Here is a 19,008-nt window from a genome sequence, read left to right as displayed (position 1 = left end):
TCTCCTGACCTCATGATCCGCCCGTCTCGGCCTCCCAAAGTGCTGGGATTACAGGCTTGAGCCACCGCGCCCGGCCTGGAAAAGTAGTTCTAAATGTGGGGTTTACATCCCTCAGTTTCTTTCCTTTCAGAAATTCTGGCTCAGTAATTCTTCACTACCTTATTGACTTTCCAATAATATCAAGCAGAGATCTTAAAAATATTTTTCCAGTTTTACCAGGGTTGGTCAGAATTACATAGTTACCAATACCAGAAGTCCAAATTCTTCCTCACTCCTACTTTCCTATGGGAAAAGCACTCTAATAATCATGACTAGCTAAGAAACAAAATGACAGTGGAAATGCTAACAGTGTAACAATTACCTAAGCACCAAAACAATGAACTGAAGTGCCATCCAAGGGAGATTCTACAAATAGAAAAACACAAGTGTAACATAGTTGAAAAAGCAACTCAAACACTGATAGGAAAATATCCACCTCCCCCAAAGAGAAAAAACCTTCCGGAAAATTGAGGGATATAAACTTTACTTGAGAATGCTTTTTTTTTTTTTTTTTTTTTTTTTTGAGACGGAGTCTCGCTCTGTTGCCCAGGCTGGAGTGCAGTGGCGCAATCTCCCCTAACTGCAGGCTGTGCCTCCTGAGTTCATGCCATTCTCCTGCCTCAGCCTCCATAGTAGCTGGGACCACAGGTGCCTACCACCATGCCCGGCTAATTTTTTGTATGTTTAGTAGAGACAGGGTTTCACCATATTAGCCAGGATAGTTTCGATCTCCTGATCTCATGATCTGCCCGCCCCGGCCTCCCAAAGTGCTGGGATTACAGGCATGAACCACCATGCCCGGCCAAGAATGCTTTCCATTCAGTTTACAAATACCGGATGATAGGAACGTACTAGCCAAATACAGGTGGTTGTAAAAGAATGAAAATCTGTGGAATTGCATCACAGTTGTCTATTGTGGACTTTGTTCTCAGTGGTCAGCAAGGCCAGGTTGGCTGATACACCGCTAAGCCTCCGAGCACACCTTGAGAACCACTACCCTATGAAGAAGCAGCATTCAAAATTCCTGAACCCAGGCTTTCTAGAATGACCTTCACTACAAGTTTCTATTTTGAGATTTCTATCTTTCTCTGATTAGGTTACAATGGAATGGATTAGGTTTTCATGATTAGATTAACAAAATACACTTCTGAAATCCACCTTAATCCTCTCCCTGGGTCAGCTTGATAAGATTTTTAGGTTTCACAAACCCCCAAAGTTTGACGATATTATCTATTATGTATCCGCTTAACCAGATGAATTGAGAAGATTGCCAAGTTTTAGACATAATTTCCACGTTGTCTTGATCAGACAACACTCAGAAAACAGCCTTAGACAATGTTTGGATAAATACTAATCCGTTTCTTTTACCTCTTCAAGTTTTGGTTTTCTCATCTTCTTTAAAATTAGTTTTTAGGCCGGGCGCGGTGGCTCAAGTCTGTAATCCCAGCACTTTGGGAGGCTGAGACGGGCGGATCACGAGGTCAGGACATCGAGACCATCCTGGCTAACATGGTGAAACCACGTCTCTACTAAAAAATACAAAAAAACCAGCCGGACGAGGTGGCGGGCGCCTGTAGTCCCAGCTACTCAGGAGGCTGAGGCAGGAGAATGGCGTGAACCCGGGAGGCGGAGCTTGCAGTGAGCCGAGATTGCGCCACTGCACTCCAGTCTGGGCGACAGAGCGAGACTCCGCCTCAAAAAAAAAAAAAATAAATAAAAATAAATAAATAAATAAAATAAAAGTAAAAAAAAATTAGTTTTTAATTTTTTAAAAATTATTATTTTTTTAGAGACAGAGTCTCACTCTGTTGCCCAGGCTGCCAAGCAGTGGTGTCATCATGGCTCACTGCATCCTTGACCTCCCGGGCCTAAGCCAGTGAGAGTGGCAGGAGGCCGACAAATGCCTACGCAGATAAAGGTGAGTCCTGGGTGAAACCCCAGCTCCAAGCTGAAGAGCGTTTAAAGCCTGAAGGCCAAACTACAAGTTAAATCCTCCAACTGGATTGAGAACTTTCTTCCTATTTGGGGCACTTTCCTCTGATTGGGCCCCACCCTTCACCTTTTTTACATTTATCTACCCTTTCCTAATTGGTTTTTCTGCACTGTTGTGCCCACCTTTGAGTGGTGTCTTTACTTGAACCTATTTTGCATACTCACAAACCAATCAGCACACAATCTCCATTCTGAGTCCATAAAGGGACCCCCCCCCACCCAACCACCTGGGGGACTTTCCCGCTTTCAAATAGGGTAGGGGAACCACCCCTCATATCCTCTCTTTGTTGAGAGCTTTCCTTTTGCTTAATAAATTCTACTCCACTCACTCTCCAGTGTCCATATTCCTAATTTTTCCTTTTTCTGGGTAAAGAACTCGGACCTAGCTGAGCTAAGGAGCAGAAAGACTGCAATGCCATCCTCCCACCTCAGCCTCCTGAGTGGCTGGGACCACAAGTGTGCATCACCACACCTGGCTAATTTTTTTAATTTATAATTTTTTTTTTTTTTTGTAGAGATGGGGGTCTCACTATGCTGCCCAAGCTGGTCTTGAACTCCTGAGCTCAAGCAATTGGGGATTACAGGCCATAAGCCACCATGCCCAGCCAGTATTCTCATGGGAAATGGGAATAATAATTTTGTCTATGTTACAGATATTTTGGGAGTTTTAAATGAAATAATGATTATAAAAGTCTTTTTTTTTTTTTTTTTTTTTGACAGAGTTTTGCTCTATCACCCAGGCTGGAGTGCAGTGGCATAATCTCTGCTCACTACAACCTCTGCCTCCTGGGTTCAAGTGATTCTCCTGCCTCAGCCTCCTCAGTAGCTGGAATTACAGGCATGCACCACCACACCTGGCTAATTTTTTTTGTAGTTTTAGTAGAGACAGGGTTTTGCCACGTTGGCAGGCTGGTCTTGAACTCCTGACCTCAAGTGATCTGCATGCTTTGGCATCCCAAAATGCTGGGATTCCAGGCTAATTTTTGTATTTTTTAGTACAGGGTTTTGTCGTCTTGCCCAGGCTGACACCAAACTCCTCGAGCTCAAGCGATCTGCCTGCCTCAGCCTCCCAAAGTGCTGGGATTACAGGCATGAGCCACCGCACCAGGCGATTATAGAAGTCTTAACACGGTGTGGGCCACAGGTAAATATTTGCTAACAGGACAGTCTCTAGAATTTGTTGGAGGCACTGCTCTGATAGGATTATCTGGGGGCTGGGCTGGTGCCTCAGGCCCTGGAAGGTAATTCTTTAAGGGAATCTATGGATGAGTGTCAAGTATTCTGTTGGGATTGCATCATTTGACTAGATGGGGAGGCACCTGAAGGTTGGTTCCACGTGGCTGTGGCTAAACTGACATTAGAATCTATACACCTGACCGGGTGAGGTGGCTCACCCCTGTCATCCCAGCACTTTGGGAGGGCAAGGTGGGTGGATCACCTGAGGTCAGGAGTTTGAGACCAGCCTGGCCAATATGGTGAAACCCCATCTCTACTAAAAATACAAAAAATTAGTCTGGCATGGTGGCGGGCGCCTGTAATCCCAGCTACTCTGGAGGCTGAGGTAGGAGAATTGCTTCAACCCAGGAGGCAGAAGTTGAAGTGAGCCGAGGTCACACCATTGCACTCCAGACTGGGCAACAAGAGCAAAACTCCATCTCAAAAAAAAAAAAAAAAAAAAGAAGAATCTCTGCACCTGAATAATAAGAGCTAAAGTTGAAGCTAAGGAGTGGTTGGGCACAGTGGCTCACGCCTGTAATCCCGATACTTTGGGAGGCTGAGGCGGGCGGATCACTTGAGGTCAGGAGTTCGAGACCAGCCTGGCCAACATGGTGAAACCCGTCTCTACTAAAAATACAAAAATCAGTTGGGTGTGGTAGCGCAGGCCTGTAATCTCAGCTACTAGGGAGACTGAGGCAGGAAAATTGCTTGAACCCAGGGGGCCGAGGTCACGCCACTGCACTCTAGCCTGGGCGACAGAGCAAAGCTCCGGCTCAAAACAAACAACAAACAAAACCTAAGGAGTTAGTAATGGATCTCAGAATGAAATCATGGAGCACAGAACCTGTGGTAAGGTTCTGAAAACTGAAAACTTTATATAACTTTTTCATGTGTGCTCATTTGCTCAATTTCCTCCTGCAGGTTTTCCTATTATGGTTACCAGCACTTTGCAATGTCCTGGCCCCATGAGGCTAAATGCTTTATCGGCTTTGTTTCTTTAGTGTTGTATTATTAGCCCCATGTTACAGGGGAGAAAATGGAGGCTCAGAGAGGTTAAGTAAGTGATTTCTTGTCTGGCTCAAGAGCTGAATTTCCGAACACAACATCCTATGGGGTTGTTGAATTTGAGTGTGGACACTTTTTTGTTTTTTGAAATGAGGTCTCATTCTGTCACCCAGGCTAGAGTTCAGTGGTGTGATTACTGCTCACTATAACATCAAACTCCTGGGCTCAAGCAATCCTCCCACCTTGGCCTCCCAAAATGCTGGGATTACAGACGTGCATCATCGCACGGGCCCACACTCTCAGTAGCTGTTAAATTCATTCCTTTTTAAATAAGCAGTTAGTGTATGCCCTGCACTAAGTTGAGGATTCAGAAGTGAATACAACTCCACATCTACAACCAAACAGCTATATTTATTTATTATTATTATTTTTGAGACAGAGCCTCACTCTGTTGCCCAGGCTGGAGTGCAGTGGTGCGATCTTGGCTCATTGTAACCTCTACCTCCCGGGTTCAAGTGATTCTCCTACTTCAGCCTCCTGAGTAGCTGGGATTACAGGCGCCTGCCACCATGCCTGGCTAATTTTTGTATTTTTAGTAGAGACGGGGTTTTGCTATGTTGGCCAGGCTGGTCTCGAATTCCTGACCTCAGGTGATCTGCCCACCTTGGCCTCCCAAAGTGCTGGTATTATAGGCATGAGCCACTGCGCCCAGCTCCAAACAGCTGTATTTATTGAGTACTAATTCTGTATCAGGGCCAGGCGTGGTGGCTCAAGCCTGTAATCCCAGCACTTTGGGAGGTCGAGGCGGTAGGATTGCTTGAGCACAGGATTTCAAGACCAGCCTGGGAACCATGGGGAAACCTCATCTCTATTATTTAAATAATAATAATAATAATAATTCTGTATCAGATACTTTTTTTTTTTTTTCTTCCTTGAGAGGGAGTCTGGCTATATGGCCTAGGGTGGTCTTGAACTCCTGGGGTCAAGAGATCTTACTTCTTCAGTTTCTGGAATAACCGGGATTACTGATGTGAGTCACTGCACCTGGCTGTATCAGCCACTACCGTGTGTTAGTTAATTTAACCATCGTAACATGCGAGAAGAGTATAGATATCCTCATCTAACAGATGAGGGAACTGGACTCATGCTCCCAAGGTCATACTGCTAGAAAATAGGAAACCTCACATCTTTAACTTCCAGCTCATTCAGAGATTAAAATCTCTCTCTTCTATTTTTTTAAACAAAAGTAACATTCTGTTTTTTTAAAGTAAAGATAGGTCGGGCATGGTGGCTCATGCCTGTAATCCCAGCACTCTGGGATGCTGAGGCAGGTGGATCACTTGAGGTCAGGAGTTCAAGACCAGCCTGACCAACATGGCGAAATCCCTTCTCTACTAAAAAATAGGAAAATTAGCTGGGTGTGGTGGTGCACGCCTGTAATCCCAGCTACTCAGGAGGCTGAGACAGGAGAATCGCTTAAACCCGGGAGGCGGAGGTTGCAGTGAGCCAAGATTGTGCTACTGCACTCCAGCCTGGGCGACAGAGCAAGATTCCGTCACAAAAAAAAAATAAAAAAATAAAAAATAAAATAAAGATAATACATACTCAATGTAAACAACATGGATACTGATTTTCTTATACACTTGTAGAAACACTATGTTAATAATCATTTTAATTTTGGCCAGTGTGTTTAATAGATGAAAATATTATACTTTAAAGTTGCATTTTTTATTAGTTATTTTTTCTCACCTTTTATAGCTTTGAGATATATTTCTTTTTCTTTTCTTTCTTTCTTTTTTTTTTTTTTTGAGACGGAACCTTGCTCTGTCACCAGGCTGGAATCCAGTGGCAAGATCTCATCTCACTGCAACCTCTGCCTCCCAAGCTCAAGTGATTCTCCTGCCTCAGCCTCCTGAGTAACTGGCACTACAGGTGTGCGCCACCATGCCCAGCTAATTTTTGTATTTTTAGTAGAGGCAGGATGTTGGCCAGGATGTTCTCCATCTCGTGACCTCATGATCCATTCGCCTCTGCCTCCCAAATTGCTGGGATTACAGGCATGAGTTACCATGCCCAGCTGATATATATTTCATATATCATAAAACTCACTATTTTATTTTACTTTATTTTATTTTATTTTTTCTTGAGATGGAGTCTCGCTCTGTCACCAGGCTGGAGTGCAGTGGCACAATCTCGGCTCACTGCAATCTCCACCTCCTGGGTTCCAGTGATTCTCCTGCCTCAGCCTCCCGAGTAGCTGGGACTACAGGTGCCCGCCACCATGCCCGGCTAATTTTTTTGTATTTTTAATAGAGATGGCGTTTCACCATATTGGCCAGGATGGTCTCGATCTCTTGCCCTCGTAATCCACCCGCCTCGGCCTCCCAAAGTGCTGGGATTATTGCAAACATTTTTTAGCCATTTGTTCTACTTTGTTTATGGCATCTCTTCCTGTACAGTTGTTTATGTTTCTTTCAATCTTTTCTTTTGTGATCTTTTGATTTTGATTCATGAGTATAAACATTTTCCCTCCTGCAATTATAGAGCTTCCCCCCATATCTTCTGGTCTTTTAGAGCATTGTGATTTGTCTGTTTTCAATCTATTTTGAGTTTAGTTTGAGATAGTATGATTAAAGGCCGGGCACAGTGGCCCACGCCTGTAATCCCAGGACTTTGGGAGGCTGAGGCGGGCGGATCTCCTTAAGTCCGGAGTTTGAGACCAGCCTAACTAACATGGAGAAACCCTGTCTCTACTAAAAATACAAAATTAGCTGGGGGTGGTGGTGCATGCCTCTAATCCCAGCTACCGGGGAGGCTGAGGCGGGAGAATCGCTTGAACGCAGGAGGTGGAGGTTGCAGTGAGCTGAGATCATGCCATTGCACTCCAGCCTGGGCAACAATGAACGAAACCCCATCTCAAAAAATAATACTAAAAAAGAGATAGTATGATTATATCTTAACAAATACGAGTGATTTGAAAAGTCACTTTCATCAAGTGACCAAATTTCCATTGATATTCGAAACTGGATAGAATAACAGCTAACATTAACATTCAGTGCTTACAAGCAGGGCAGTTTCATGTTCTTGGTTTAATGTTGTGTTGTTGCCATCTTGAAATTCGTAATAGTATTTGAACAAGGGACCCCGCATTTTTCATTCTGCACCGCACCTCGTCCTGTATGTTGTGGGACCACTTACCAGGCCCCAGGCACTGTACTAAGTACTTGACATACATTATTCCACTTAATCCTCCAGGCCATTCTGTTAAGTGGGGGCTACTTTCTTCTTCATTGTACAAATGTGGAAATGGAGGCAGGTCGATTTAAATAAGTCCACAGAGCTAAAAAGCTGCAGAGAAGGGGTTTGAACCCTGAACCTCCAGGGCCAGCGCCGTGCGGGTGACCGTCCGCGAACCCTGCAGGCTGTAGTGCTCGGGGACGAGCTTGCGAGGGCACGGCGGGGGCAGGGTGCGCGTCCGAGACTCGGTCGAGCGTCACCTGCGCGACCCCGCGTGCCCAGCTCCGGGCAGTGTTCTTCCAGGTGCGGGCCGGCGGGACCCCGCCTTAGGCCCTGGCGGCGCGCGCTCGCCTAGCGGCCGGGCACTCGCGCGCAGCGTTTGTGTTGCCTGAGAGTTTCCCGAGTTCACACAGGCCCTGGGTTGGCATGGCAACCAGGCAACCTGTTCCAGAGCCGCCAGCCTTCTCCGCACATGCCGCTGCCACCGCCGGGGCCGGGGCCGGAGCCTATCCCAGGATGCACCGCGCTAGCCCAGTCCCCAGTGGGCCGCCATGTTGTCGGAGTGAAAGGTAAGGGGGAGCGAGAGCGCCGGAGAGAGAAGATCGGGGGGCTGAAATCCATCTTCATCCTACCGCTCCGCCCGTGAGTATCCGCACCCCACCGGCCCCAAACGCTGCTCCGGACCTCTAGCGAGCAGATTGTCCCTTCGTATTGGTGTTTGAGAGCGGTTGTGGGGGTGAGAAGGGCTTTGGAAAAGCCGCCGGGGCCCTGGCTGAGGCTTCTCACTCGCTGTTCCTCGTACATGTTTTGGAGTCAGCAGCAAGGCCCCTATTGTTATCAAAGGAGGGAGGGGGTGGGGAGCGGGGTCGAAGCTAGGAAAATGCTGGGGGTTTAGGCCCGAGCCCAGGGCGTAGACGTGCGTCTACATTTTTTGTCCGGCCCTGTTGGGAACCACCGAAGATTGATGTTGCCATTCGGGTTTCTTTTTTTGATGGGTTTGCGAAGCCCCGAGTCTTGTGTGTGGCCATGGAGTGCAATTCTGTGCCACCCCGATTTCTTCGACTTCTTGAGCTTCCGTGGCAGCGCCGGTAGAGGAGGAACAATAAATCGCTTTAGAAGCAGCCGTGGCCCTTGTCCACAGGCGAGATTCACCGTGGGGGAACTTTGCGAACCTTAAATGTGGAGAAGTGGCGATCAGGAAGTTTCAGAATGCTTTTTAGGCGTCTGGGTGCTGTGGCCTTTTGTTTCCGTGTGAGCTTGTGTTTTTGGTGGGTTCTTACTCTTTGAGCCTCCCCGTGTTGGTGTATCTCTTAACTCAAAGAGGGGTTCACCCCTTGCTTGTAGGAAAATCTAGATACACAATACTAGATAGTTTTAGTCCTCACAAACGTGCTTGGTAAACATAGGTCATTTGTTTTACTTGTCAGTACCATTCCCACGTCAAGCGAGGAATACACTCCTGTAACTTTTCCCTCCTATAGCACCCCCCGCCCCCGCCGAAAAAACAAAGCCAGAAACCCACACACAGCATTACCAGAGAAGGCTTTATCCTCCCGTAACTCTTAAAGGATTGTTACATTTTATTGTTCTAAGGAAACACTGTTCTCAGCCCTCGATACCATTTTGCTCAATTCCTGTTATTACTGGGATTAATTAAGAATAAGCTTTTATGAAGCTTTTCCTGGGTTCTGTTTTAAAGTCAGTTAACTTCTGAAACAATAGGCTTAGCATTTTGTTTTTTGAAAGCACCTAAAAACTTACCAAGACAGGCCCATCCTCAAGAAATGTAGCTTCCGATGCAGTTTTCGTAAGCAAAGTAAACATTGTGACCCATTGCTAATTTTAACTTTATAAAACACTCGGGGGCTGTTGATTCTTTATCTGGGCTCTTTGGAAACGCTCTCCGGATTCTGAACTTTGAGTTCGTGTTTTGCTTTAGCCACAATTCATTTTGTTCAAGGCCACAGCTTTTTGAAGTTGGAATTTGTTTAGGTTTGAGATGAACTGCTTTAAAATAAATTTATGACCACAGAATGTTTGTTAAGTGTGGTAAAAATAAACACCTTTTAAACCACTAAGCATTTTAGTAAAAGGTGAGCCATGGAAATAGATTGAACCGTATTCCTTTGAATTCAACTCAATTAGTGATATTTTAAAAAACTTTGTAAACACTTGAAAGCTGAAAGAGTAGCTAGACTGAGCGCTTCTAGTTGCTTAAAGTACTTATAAGGAGTCATTTGTAAAAAAAATCACATTTTAAATGCTATACCTAAGTTTTTAGTGAGCTTTTCTGATACTTAGGATACTGAGTTTTTAATTTTTGTGCCGTATTTGCCAAAATATTACAAAACTACCCTAGATACATGTTAATTGCTTAGGTATTTGCTCACTTTGAAACTGTCCTACCAGGTTTTCTCTGGTTTGAGAAACTGCCTTGCCTCTTTAGGTAAAGCAGGAAGTCTTAGCGCATACAGATAGCTTTACAAAAGCCAATTGTTTTGTTTGAACATTTTTATAGGAGTCTTTCCTTCCCCCCATTCCTTTTAGAATGAAGTTGTGTTTAGTGTGCTTCAGTGATAAACTCCTCTTTTATGTGGATATCTTTGTTAGATAACTATTGTTTCTTTTAAAAATTTTTATTTGTATAATTTGTGAGGTTCAAGTGTAATTTGTACTTGGGTGTATTGCGTAGTGGTGAAGTCAGGACTTTTTGTGGGTCCATCACTGAAATATTGTACATTGTCCTCCTTAGGTTATCTCATTAACCTTCTCTCACCCTCCTAGATAACTATTTTGAGAAGGCTTTTTATTTCAGAAAAGATTGCATTTGCAGTTTTAGGAATTCTGTTAGGGACTAGAGTTCCATTGCCTTAACTAAATTCTAAGAGTCTTAAGCACGATGACTTTAAATTTACCAAAAACTTTTACATTTATCTCATTTTCATTAAGAAAAACCCAAAACATTGAGAGTCATAGGGGAAGAATTTCTTTCATTTTCTAGATGAGGAAACAGGTTGTTGGTTTAGTGGCAGAACTTGGGTTTTGGAACCCTTGGCCTGCTCTAGAACAAAGATTGTTAGGTCGGGATTTCCTTTTAGAACAAAATGGGACCGTCTAGTATTGGTACTAAGAGAGTAATGAATTCTTTAAAAAACCAAACAGGGAGGCATTAGGCTGGTTTGCATTTTTGAAAGACTGATGGTGAAACAGGGCTATGACTTTTTGGTTTTGATACTTGAGCATGGATTAGTGTCTGGGTTAGGCTACTCCAGTACCCTGCTAAGGTTCTGATGGATTGGAATTCTTAAGCTAGACTAGGCATTTCCAAATTAGGCTTTAAACAAATTACAGATTCCATTGTGTCTTCTTAGGCTGGCTTCAGAACATGAATTTACTTGTGAGAAGCAAATGCTACTTTATCAGAAGGTTTATTTATGCAACAGAGAGATAGTAGATTTGTTATAAATTTGTTTTTGAAGCATCACAGTGGGGGTTGGGAGGAGAGATAAGGCATTTGTAGCATTAGACTGTTAGGCTGATGGCTTTGAAATTAGACTGGTGGCTGTGGACAGGTATGTCCTAATTGGTAACTGATTTATTTACTCTGTAGGTTTTTTATTTATTTTTTTAAGATGGAGTCTCACTCTGTTGCCCAGGCTGGAGTGCAGTGGCTGGATCTCGGCTCACTGCAACCTCCGCCTCCTGGGTTGAAGCGATTCTTCTGCCTCAGCCTCCTGAGTAGCTGGGACTACAGGCACGTGCCACCACACCTGGCTAATTTTTATATTTTTAGTAGAAACGGGGTTTCAGCATATAGGCCAGGCTGGTCTTGAATTCTGACCTCGTGATGCGCCTGCCTCCGCCTCCCAAAGTGCTGGGATTACCGGCATAAGCCACTGCGCCTGGACACTTTGTAGCATTTTTTAAAAGCACCCACAGGCTGGTAAGTGTTCTATCTTAAATACAGATGTCGTTTTTGATTTTAAGTAACTGTAACGTTTCATAGTAACATTTCAGGGATTCTTTGTTGGTCTTCCAGAGGATACAAGTGAGAGATACTGTTGAGTTACTCTGCAAGGGATTAGTAGAAAGAAGTAAGCTTGGGAACAGAACAGATTAGAGTTTGGATCCTTTCTCCGCTACTTGCTAGTTGAATGGCCTTGGACACACTACATTTTCCTCCTGTACCTTAGTGTTTTCATTTGTAAAATAGAAGTAATAATGGCTACCTTTCAGTGCTTTTGTGATGAGACAATGTCTGTGATATATTTGTTACACTGTTACCGTGTTGAAGCTTCTGTTTTTTGTTTGTTCGTTTTTGAGACACGATCTCGCTCTCGCCCAAGCGGATGTGCAACCTTCCACTCCTGGGCTCAAACGATCCACTCACCTAAGCCTCCCGAGTAGCTGGGACTATAGGCACATGCCACCATGCCTGGCTAATTATTTTTAGTAGAGATAGGTCTTGCTATGTTGCTCAGGCTGGTCTTGAACTCCTGGGCTCAAGCTGTCTGCCCACCTCAGCCTCCCAAAGTGCTGGGATTGTAGGTGTGAGCTGCCACACCCAGCTGAGGCTTCTGGTTTTTATAGTGAGGCTTTCTTTTTTTTTTTTTTAATAATTAAAAAATTATTTATTTTATTTTATTTGTCTTATTTTTGAGACAGAGTCTCGCTCTGTCGCCCAGGCTGGAGCACAATGGCACGATCTCGGCTCACTGCAACCTCCACCTCCCTGGTTCAAGTGATTCTCCTGCCTCAGCCTCCTGAGTAGCTGGGATTACAGGCGTGTGCCACCATGCCTGACTAATTTTTGTGTTTTTAGTAGGGACAGGGTTTCACCATGTTAGCCAGGTTGGTCTGGATCTCCTGACCTCATGATCTGCCTGCCTCAGCCTCCCAAAGTGCTGGGATTACAGGCATAAGCTACCGCGCCCGGCCTCCACTGGCCTTCTTAGAGCCTTATTTCTTAATAAAGTAATAGAGATGAGGGTCTCACTGTGTTGCCCAGGCTGGTCTTCAGCTCCTGGCTCAAGCGATTCTCCCTGCCTAAGTCTCCAAAGGTGCTGGGATGACAGGAGTGAGCCACCGTGCCCAGCCTGTATGTAGTGAGGCTTTCTGTAATATAAAGTGTTTAAATTTGGTTTGGTTTCATCCTGTTTATAGTAGTTGAAGTACTAATGGCATAATGCGATTACAATTAATAGTTGTAAGTTACTGGTAAAAATATTGATGCTTTTAAAAATCAGTGACAACTGAGGAGAGGGCTTAGGCTAAGAGCATTCTGCTGCTGTTCTTGGTCAGAGGGTTTTATTGTTTCTTTAAGGAGTATCCTATCAGTATATTGGAGGTTTTTTCTTTTTTTTTTCTTTTTTTTTTTTTGAGACGGAGTCTTGCTCTGCCACCCAGGCTGGAGTGCAGTGGCCAGATCTCAGCTCACTGCAAGCTCCGCCTCCCGGGTTCACGCCATTCTCCTGCCTCAGCCTCCCGAGTACCTGGGACTACAGGCGCCCGCCTCGTCGCCCGGCTATTTTTTTGTATTTTTAAGTAGAGACAGGGTTTCACCGTATTAGCCAGGATGGTCTCGATCTCCTGACCTCATGATCCGCCCGTCTCGGCCTCCCAAAGTGCTGGGATTACAGGCTTGAGCCACCGCGCCCAGCCGGTTTTTTCTTTTTTTTAAATGAGATAGAGCCTTGATTTGTCGCTCAGGCTGGAGTGCAGTGGTGCGAATTTGGCTCACTGCAACCTCCGCCTCCTGAGTTGAAATGATTCTCTTGCCTCAGCCTCCCAAGTGGCCGGGAAGTATGTACCACCACATCCAGCTAATTTTTGTATTTCCAGTAGAGATGGGGTTTCATAATGTTGGCCATGCTGGTCTCGAACTCCTGACCTCAAGTAATATACCCTCCTTGGCCTCCAAAGTGTTGTGATTATAGGCGTGAGCCACCTCACCCGGCCAATATGTTGGGCACTTTTTTTTTTTTTTGAGACGGAGTCTCGCTCTGTCGCCCAGACTGGAGTGCAGTGGCCGGATCTCAGCTCACTGCAAGCTCCACCTCCCGGGTTTATGCCATTCTCCTGCCTCAGCCTCCTGAGTAGCTGGGACTACAGGTGCCCACCACCTTGCCTGGCTAGTTTTTTTTTTTTTTTTTTTTTTTGAGACGGAGTCTCGCTCTGTCGCCCGGGCTGGAGTGCAGTGGCCAGATCTCAGCTCACTGCAAGCTCCGCCTCCCGGGTTCCCGCCATTCTCCTGCCTCAGCCTCCTGAGTAGCTGGGACTACAGGCGCCCGCCACCTCGCCCGGCTAGTTTTTTGTATTTTTTTTTTTTTAGTAGAGATGGGGTTTCACCGTGTTAGCCAGGATGGTCTCGATCTCCTGACCTCGTGATCCACCTGTCTTGGCCTCCCAAAGTGCTGGGATTACAGGCTTGAGCCACTGCGCCCGCCTAGCTAGGTTTTGTATTTTTTAGTAGAGGTGGGGTTTCACCATGTTAGCCAGGATGGTCTCGTGTTCCTGACCTTGTGATTCGCCCCTCTCGGCCTCCCAAAGTGCTGGGATTGCAGGCTTGAGCCACCGCTCCTGGCCAGTATGTTGAACACTTTAAGGGATCCTTTCAAATTAGACAAGCTGAGCCATTGCTAATTATATATGGGTTTAGGCTTTTGTTTACTTATTAGCATATGTCTGCTCCAGCTGTAAAGTTGTGATTTATTTATTTATTTAATTTTTTTATTTTTTGAGACAGAGTCTCACTCTGTCACCCAGGCTGGAGTGCAGTGGCGCGATCTCGGCTCACTGCAACTTTTGCCTCCTGGATTCAAGCTATTCTCCTGCCTCAGCCTCCCGAGTAGCTGGGATTATAGGCACCCAGCACCATGCCTGGCTGATTTTTATATTTTAGTAGAGATGGGGTTTCACCATGTTGGCCAGACTGGTTTCGAACTCCCGACGTCAGGTGATCCACCCATCTCGGCCTCCCAAAGTGCTGGGATTACAGGCATGAGCCACCACACCCAACCGAAGTTGTGATAGTTTTAAAAAGGCTTTTGGGGCTGGGCGCGGTGGCTCACGCCTGTAATCTCAGCACTTTGGGAGGCCGAGGCGGGCAGATCACCTGAGGTCGGGCGTTCAAGACCAGCCTGGCCAACATGATTAAACCCGTCTCTACTAAAAATACAAAAAATTAGCCGACCGTGGTGGTGGGTGCCTATATTACCAGCTACTCCGGAGGCTGAGGCAAAAGAATCACTTTAATCTAGGAGGCGGAGGTTGCAGTGAGCTGAGATTGCATCATTGCACCTCAGCCTGGGCAACAAGGGCAAAACTCTGTCTCAAAAAAAAAAAGCTTTTGTTAATGTAGAAACTGTCAGTTGGTTTGAGGTATAAATAAGTTGGGTAGATTGATAGAAGTCTAACATGTTTGTTAACAACATAAACTTCCCTGAAGTTGTAGTATTGAGTTCTAATCTCAATACCGTGCCAGTGCATGCCACCAATGACATTTATTTATTGCAAAAGATGTGGGGTTCATGTTTTTATCTTGGTGTATTTTATGTTTCAAGAGATGCAATTATTAAACATTTGTAACCTGTTTGTCCTTAGGTGTTGGTGGAATGAGCGTTGCATGTGTCTTGAAGAGAAAAGCAGTGCTTTGGCAGGACTCCTTCAGCCCCCACCTGAAACATCACCCTCAAGAACCAGCTAATCCCAACATGCCTGTTGTTTTGACATCTGGAACAGGGTCGCAAGCGCAGCCACAACCAGCTGCAAATCAGGCTCTTGCAGCTGGGACTCACTCCAGCCCTGTCCCAGGATCCATAGGAGTTGCAGGCCGTTCCCAGGACGACGCTATGGTGGACTACTTCTTTCAGAGGCAGCATGGTGAGCAGCTTGGGGGAGGAGGAAGTGGAGGAGGCGGCTATAATAATAGCAAACATCGATGGCCTACTGGGGATAACATTCATGCAGAACATCAGGTAAAAAAAAGTTCACTATTTTGACATTCCTTTATAATCACTGTCCACTTAGGATATCTGCTTTCAATGAATGTCTAAAAACTTAAATTGCTAATTTCATTTGGTACAAACAGTTACTTGTTTTAAAGGTTGATCGTTGTAATACTGTTACTGGGTCATTTATCATTCTGGTGCTAAATAGTAAATAGCCACTTCATTCATTCATTCGAGATGGAGTCTCGCTCTGTCACCCAGGCTGGAGTGTAGTCACCCAATCTCGTCTCACTGCATCCGCCGCCTCCCAGGTTCAAGCAGTTCTCCTGCCTCAGCCTCCTGAGTAGCTGGGACTAGAGGCATGCACCACCACGCCTGGCTGATTTTGTATTTTCAGTAGAAACGGGGTTTCACCATGTTGGCCAGGCTGGCCTTGAACTGACCTCAAGTGATCTGCCGACTTCGGCCTCCCAAAGTGCTGGGACTACAGTTGTGAGCCACCCACGCCTGGCCTATACAATGCATTTTTAAGAACACTTTTTTTAGAACAAAGGATACTTCTTTTTACTATTGATATAAGAACTGCTGGGGTTGTTTATAGGACAGATACATATTTTTGAATCTTTTCTCTTGGGTGTGGGTGACTTGATTTTAAGATATTGTAGTTGAAAATAGGGGAAGTTGATAACATCAGCTGCTCAAGTGAAATTTATTTTAAATGGGACTGATATATTGTGTCAGAGAGCAGTAGTTGTGGCTTTTAGGTTTTAACCACCTTTGTCCTCTTGGTATTGTTTAGTTTTTAATTTTAGCATGTTTTGTCTTATAAATCTAAAACCAAAGTGGGAATCATAGCATATTTTACTGAGAAGAGAGGTTAGCCTGATCATGTTTCCTGACTTCTTGATAGTGACCAACCAAAAGATTAGACTGTTTTGATCAGGGTACTCTCTGAAATTGGGTGTAGGTTGAATTGGGAAAGATTCATTTTGTGTCACCCATCTGAGTACTGATTAGCGAGAACTGATATTTTTCATTAGGACTCTAATCCTTCTGTTTTACTTCAGAAAAAATCAGGTACAAACATACCTGCAAGTCTGAATTTATTATACTTACTCTGAACCCCCCAAAAGTGAACCATAGTTTTTTCTCTCTTTTTTTTTTTTTGAGACGGAGTCTCTCTCTGTCGCCCAGTCTGGAGTGCAGTGGTGCCATCTCAGCTCACTGCAGCTTCCCCGTCCCAGGTTGAAGCAGTTCTTCTGCCTCACCCTCCCGAGTGAGATTACAGACACCCACCTCCACGCCTGGCTAATTTTTGTATTTTTAGTAGAGAGGGGGTTTCACCATGTTGGCCAGTCTGGTCTTGAACTCCTGACTTCAAGTGATCCACCTGCCTCGGCCTCCCAAAGTGCTGGGATTACAGGTGTGAGCCACCACGCCCAGCCTTTTTTTATTTTCTGAGGCAGGGTCTGGCTCTGTCATCCAGGCTGGAGTGTGGTGATGTGATCTTGGCTCACTGCAACCACAGCCTCCCTGGTTCAAGTGATCCTCCCACCTCAGCGTCCTGAGTAACTGGGACTACAGGTGTGCAACACCACACCCGGCTACTTTTTGTATTTTTTATAAAGACGGGGTTTTGCCATGTTGGCCAGACTGGTCTCAAACTCCTGGGCTCAAAGTGATCTACCCACCTTGGACTCCCAGAGTGCTGGGATTACAAGTGTGAGCCACTGCACCTGGCCACTTCTTTACCACAGTAGAAACAAAGACAGGCTGGGTGCAGTGGCTCACACCTGTAATCCCAGCACTTTGGGAGGCCAAGGTGGGTGGATCACCTCAGGTCAGGAGTTTGAGACCAGCCTGACCAACATGGTGAAACCCCGTCTCTACTAAAAATGCAAAAATTAGCCAGGCATGGTGGCGCATGCCTGTAATCCCAGCTTCTTGGGAGGCTGAGGCAGGAGAGTCACTTGAACCCGGGACAGGGAGTTTGCAGTGAGCTGAGATCTTGCCATTGCACTCCAACCTGGGCAACGGGTGAAACTCCATCTCAAAAAAAAAAAGTTAAAAATTAACTGGGCGTGGTGGCACATGCCTGTGGTCCCAGCTACTTGGGAGGCTGAGGTGGAAGGATTGCTTGAGCCTGGGCGGCAGAGGTTGCAGTGAACAGAAATCATGCCACTGCACTTCAGCCTGGGCAACAGAGTGAGACACTGTCTCGAAAAAAAAAAACGAAAAAAGAGAAGATTTTCGGCTGGGTGTGGTGGCTCATGCCTGTAATCCCAACACTGGGAGGTCAAGGGCAGGTGGATCACCTGAGGTTAGGAGTTCAGGACCAGCCTGGCCAACATGGTGAAACCCCGTCTCTACTAACAATACAAAAAAATTAGCCTGGCTTGGTGGTGCACACCTGTAATCCTAGCTCCTCAGGAGGCTGAGGCAGGAGAATCGCTTGAACCTGGCAGTGAGCAGAGATCACACCATTGCACTCCAGCCTGAGTGACAAGAGCGAAACTCTTGTCTCCAGAAAAAAAAAAAAAAAAGATTTTCTCTTTCTTTGGGATGAAGATATGCACAGAATTTGGTGATTGAATTAGAAATCTTATATCCTGGAAAGATGAAGTAATGGAGGAAAAGTGCAGAGTGGCTCTGGTTTGGGACACGGTGATTACATTTGATAGTACACCTGTTGAGTTTGAGGTAGAAGCAGAATATCTAGGTGTGTACTGTAGGCAGCTCTACATGTAGCGGGAGATCAAGGTAGGAGGTATTTAGGGTGGCATCTGTGTAGGGGGCAAAAACAAACCCTGTAATCTCTGTACTATTTGGCTAAATGTTATTTAAAAATCATAAACATTGGTGTTTTAAAATGTGTAATAAAGATCTATAAGATCTTTTGTTGTGTTTCCTAATGATAGACTGATGGGCGAAAACTGAAAGGAGAGTCAAGGTGCCTGGCCTGTTCTTTGCTAGGTGAGCAAATCAAACTCTAGGTCAGTCCTTGGCAGAGCTCTAAGATCTGATCATTGCTGTGCAAGTTAACAAGCGTTTATTGAAGGCTTACTCAGGCCTCTGTCTTACACTGAGCCCTATCATAAGGAATCACATCTGACTTACTGAGCAGTTTTATCCAGGTCAGTTAGCAAACTTGAGTTAATAATAGTAAATGGCAAAACCTGTTTCCCACCCAGGTGGCCTAAACCAGTGACCTTGGAATTGGCATTCATCAATACAACACAATTCTTTGGGCTGGACACATGAAATAGTGAACAACGTTGGGGAACTCAGGGTAGTTGGTATGTTGCAGTTGTGGACCACCCACAGATTACTTTTCTGTAGTCATTATAGTGTATTGTACTGGTTTTAGTGTTGTTCTCACCTTCTGGACTGAACTATTCTAGATCAGAGACTTGTGTTTTTCATGCCCCTTTTCCAGGAGGTATTATGAAACTTTCGTGTTGATTGAATGAGGGAAGACCAGAGGTTCTTCAGTTTTGCGCTCAGGTAAAGGAGTGGATCTTACAGCTCAGCCATCCTGCTGGGAAACACATGGCAACAGGTAGAGGCC

General features: G+C 45.3%; 1 protein-coding gene across 17 annotated transcripts in view; it reads left to right on the top strand.

Annotated features, from left to right (window-relative positions):
- The first annotated feature begins 7,959 nt into the window (after positions 1–7,959).
- The window catches only part of PUM1 (pumilio RNA binding family member 1), a 142,093-nt gene continuing 131,044 nt past the window's right edge, over positions 7,960–19,008 (top strand). For 13 of the 17 annotated variants that reach the window (XM_030942147.1, XM_030942148.1, XM_030942146.1 and 10 more), the window contains exons 1-2: positions 7,960–8,133; positions 15,094–15,467. In XM_030942147.1, the coding sequence (XP_030798007.1) occupies positions 15,105–15,467 (363 nt within the window). In that variant the 5' untranslated portion in view covers positions 7,960–8,133; positions 15,094–15,104. Of the gene's footprint in view, positions 8,134–15,093; positions 15,468–18,876; positions 18,945–19,008 lie in introns of those variants that run through there. The other 4 variants (XM_030942151.1, XM_010353610.2, XM_030942149.1 and 1 more) reach the window with 4 other exon arrangements.

The sequence above is a fragment of the Rhinopithecus roxellana genome, chromosome 12 (genome assembly GCF_007565055.1).
Source record: "Rhinopithecus roxellana isolate Shanxi Qingling chromosome 12, ASM756505v1, whole genome shotgun sequence".
Classification (NCBI taxonomy): Eukaryota; Metazoa; Chordata; class Mammalia; order Primates; family Cercopithecidae; genus Rhinopithecus; species Rhinopithecus roxellana.
Note: the sequence above shows the minus strand (reverse complement) of the source record. Positions and strands in the feature narration are given on the sequence as shown.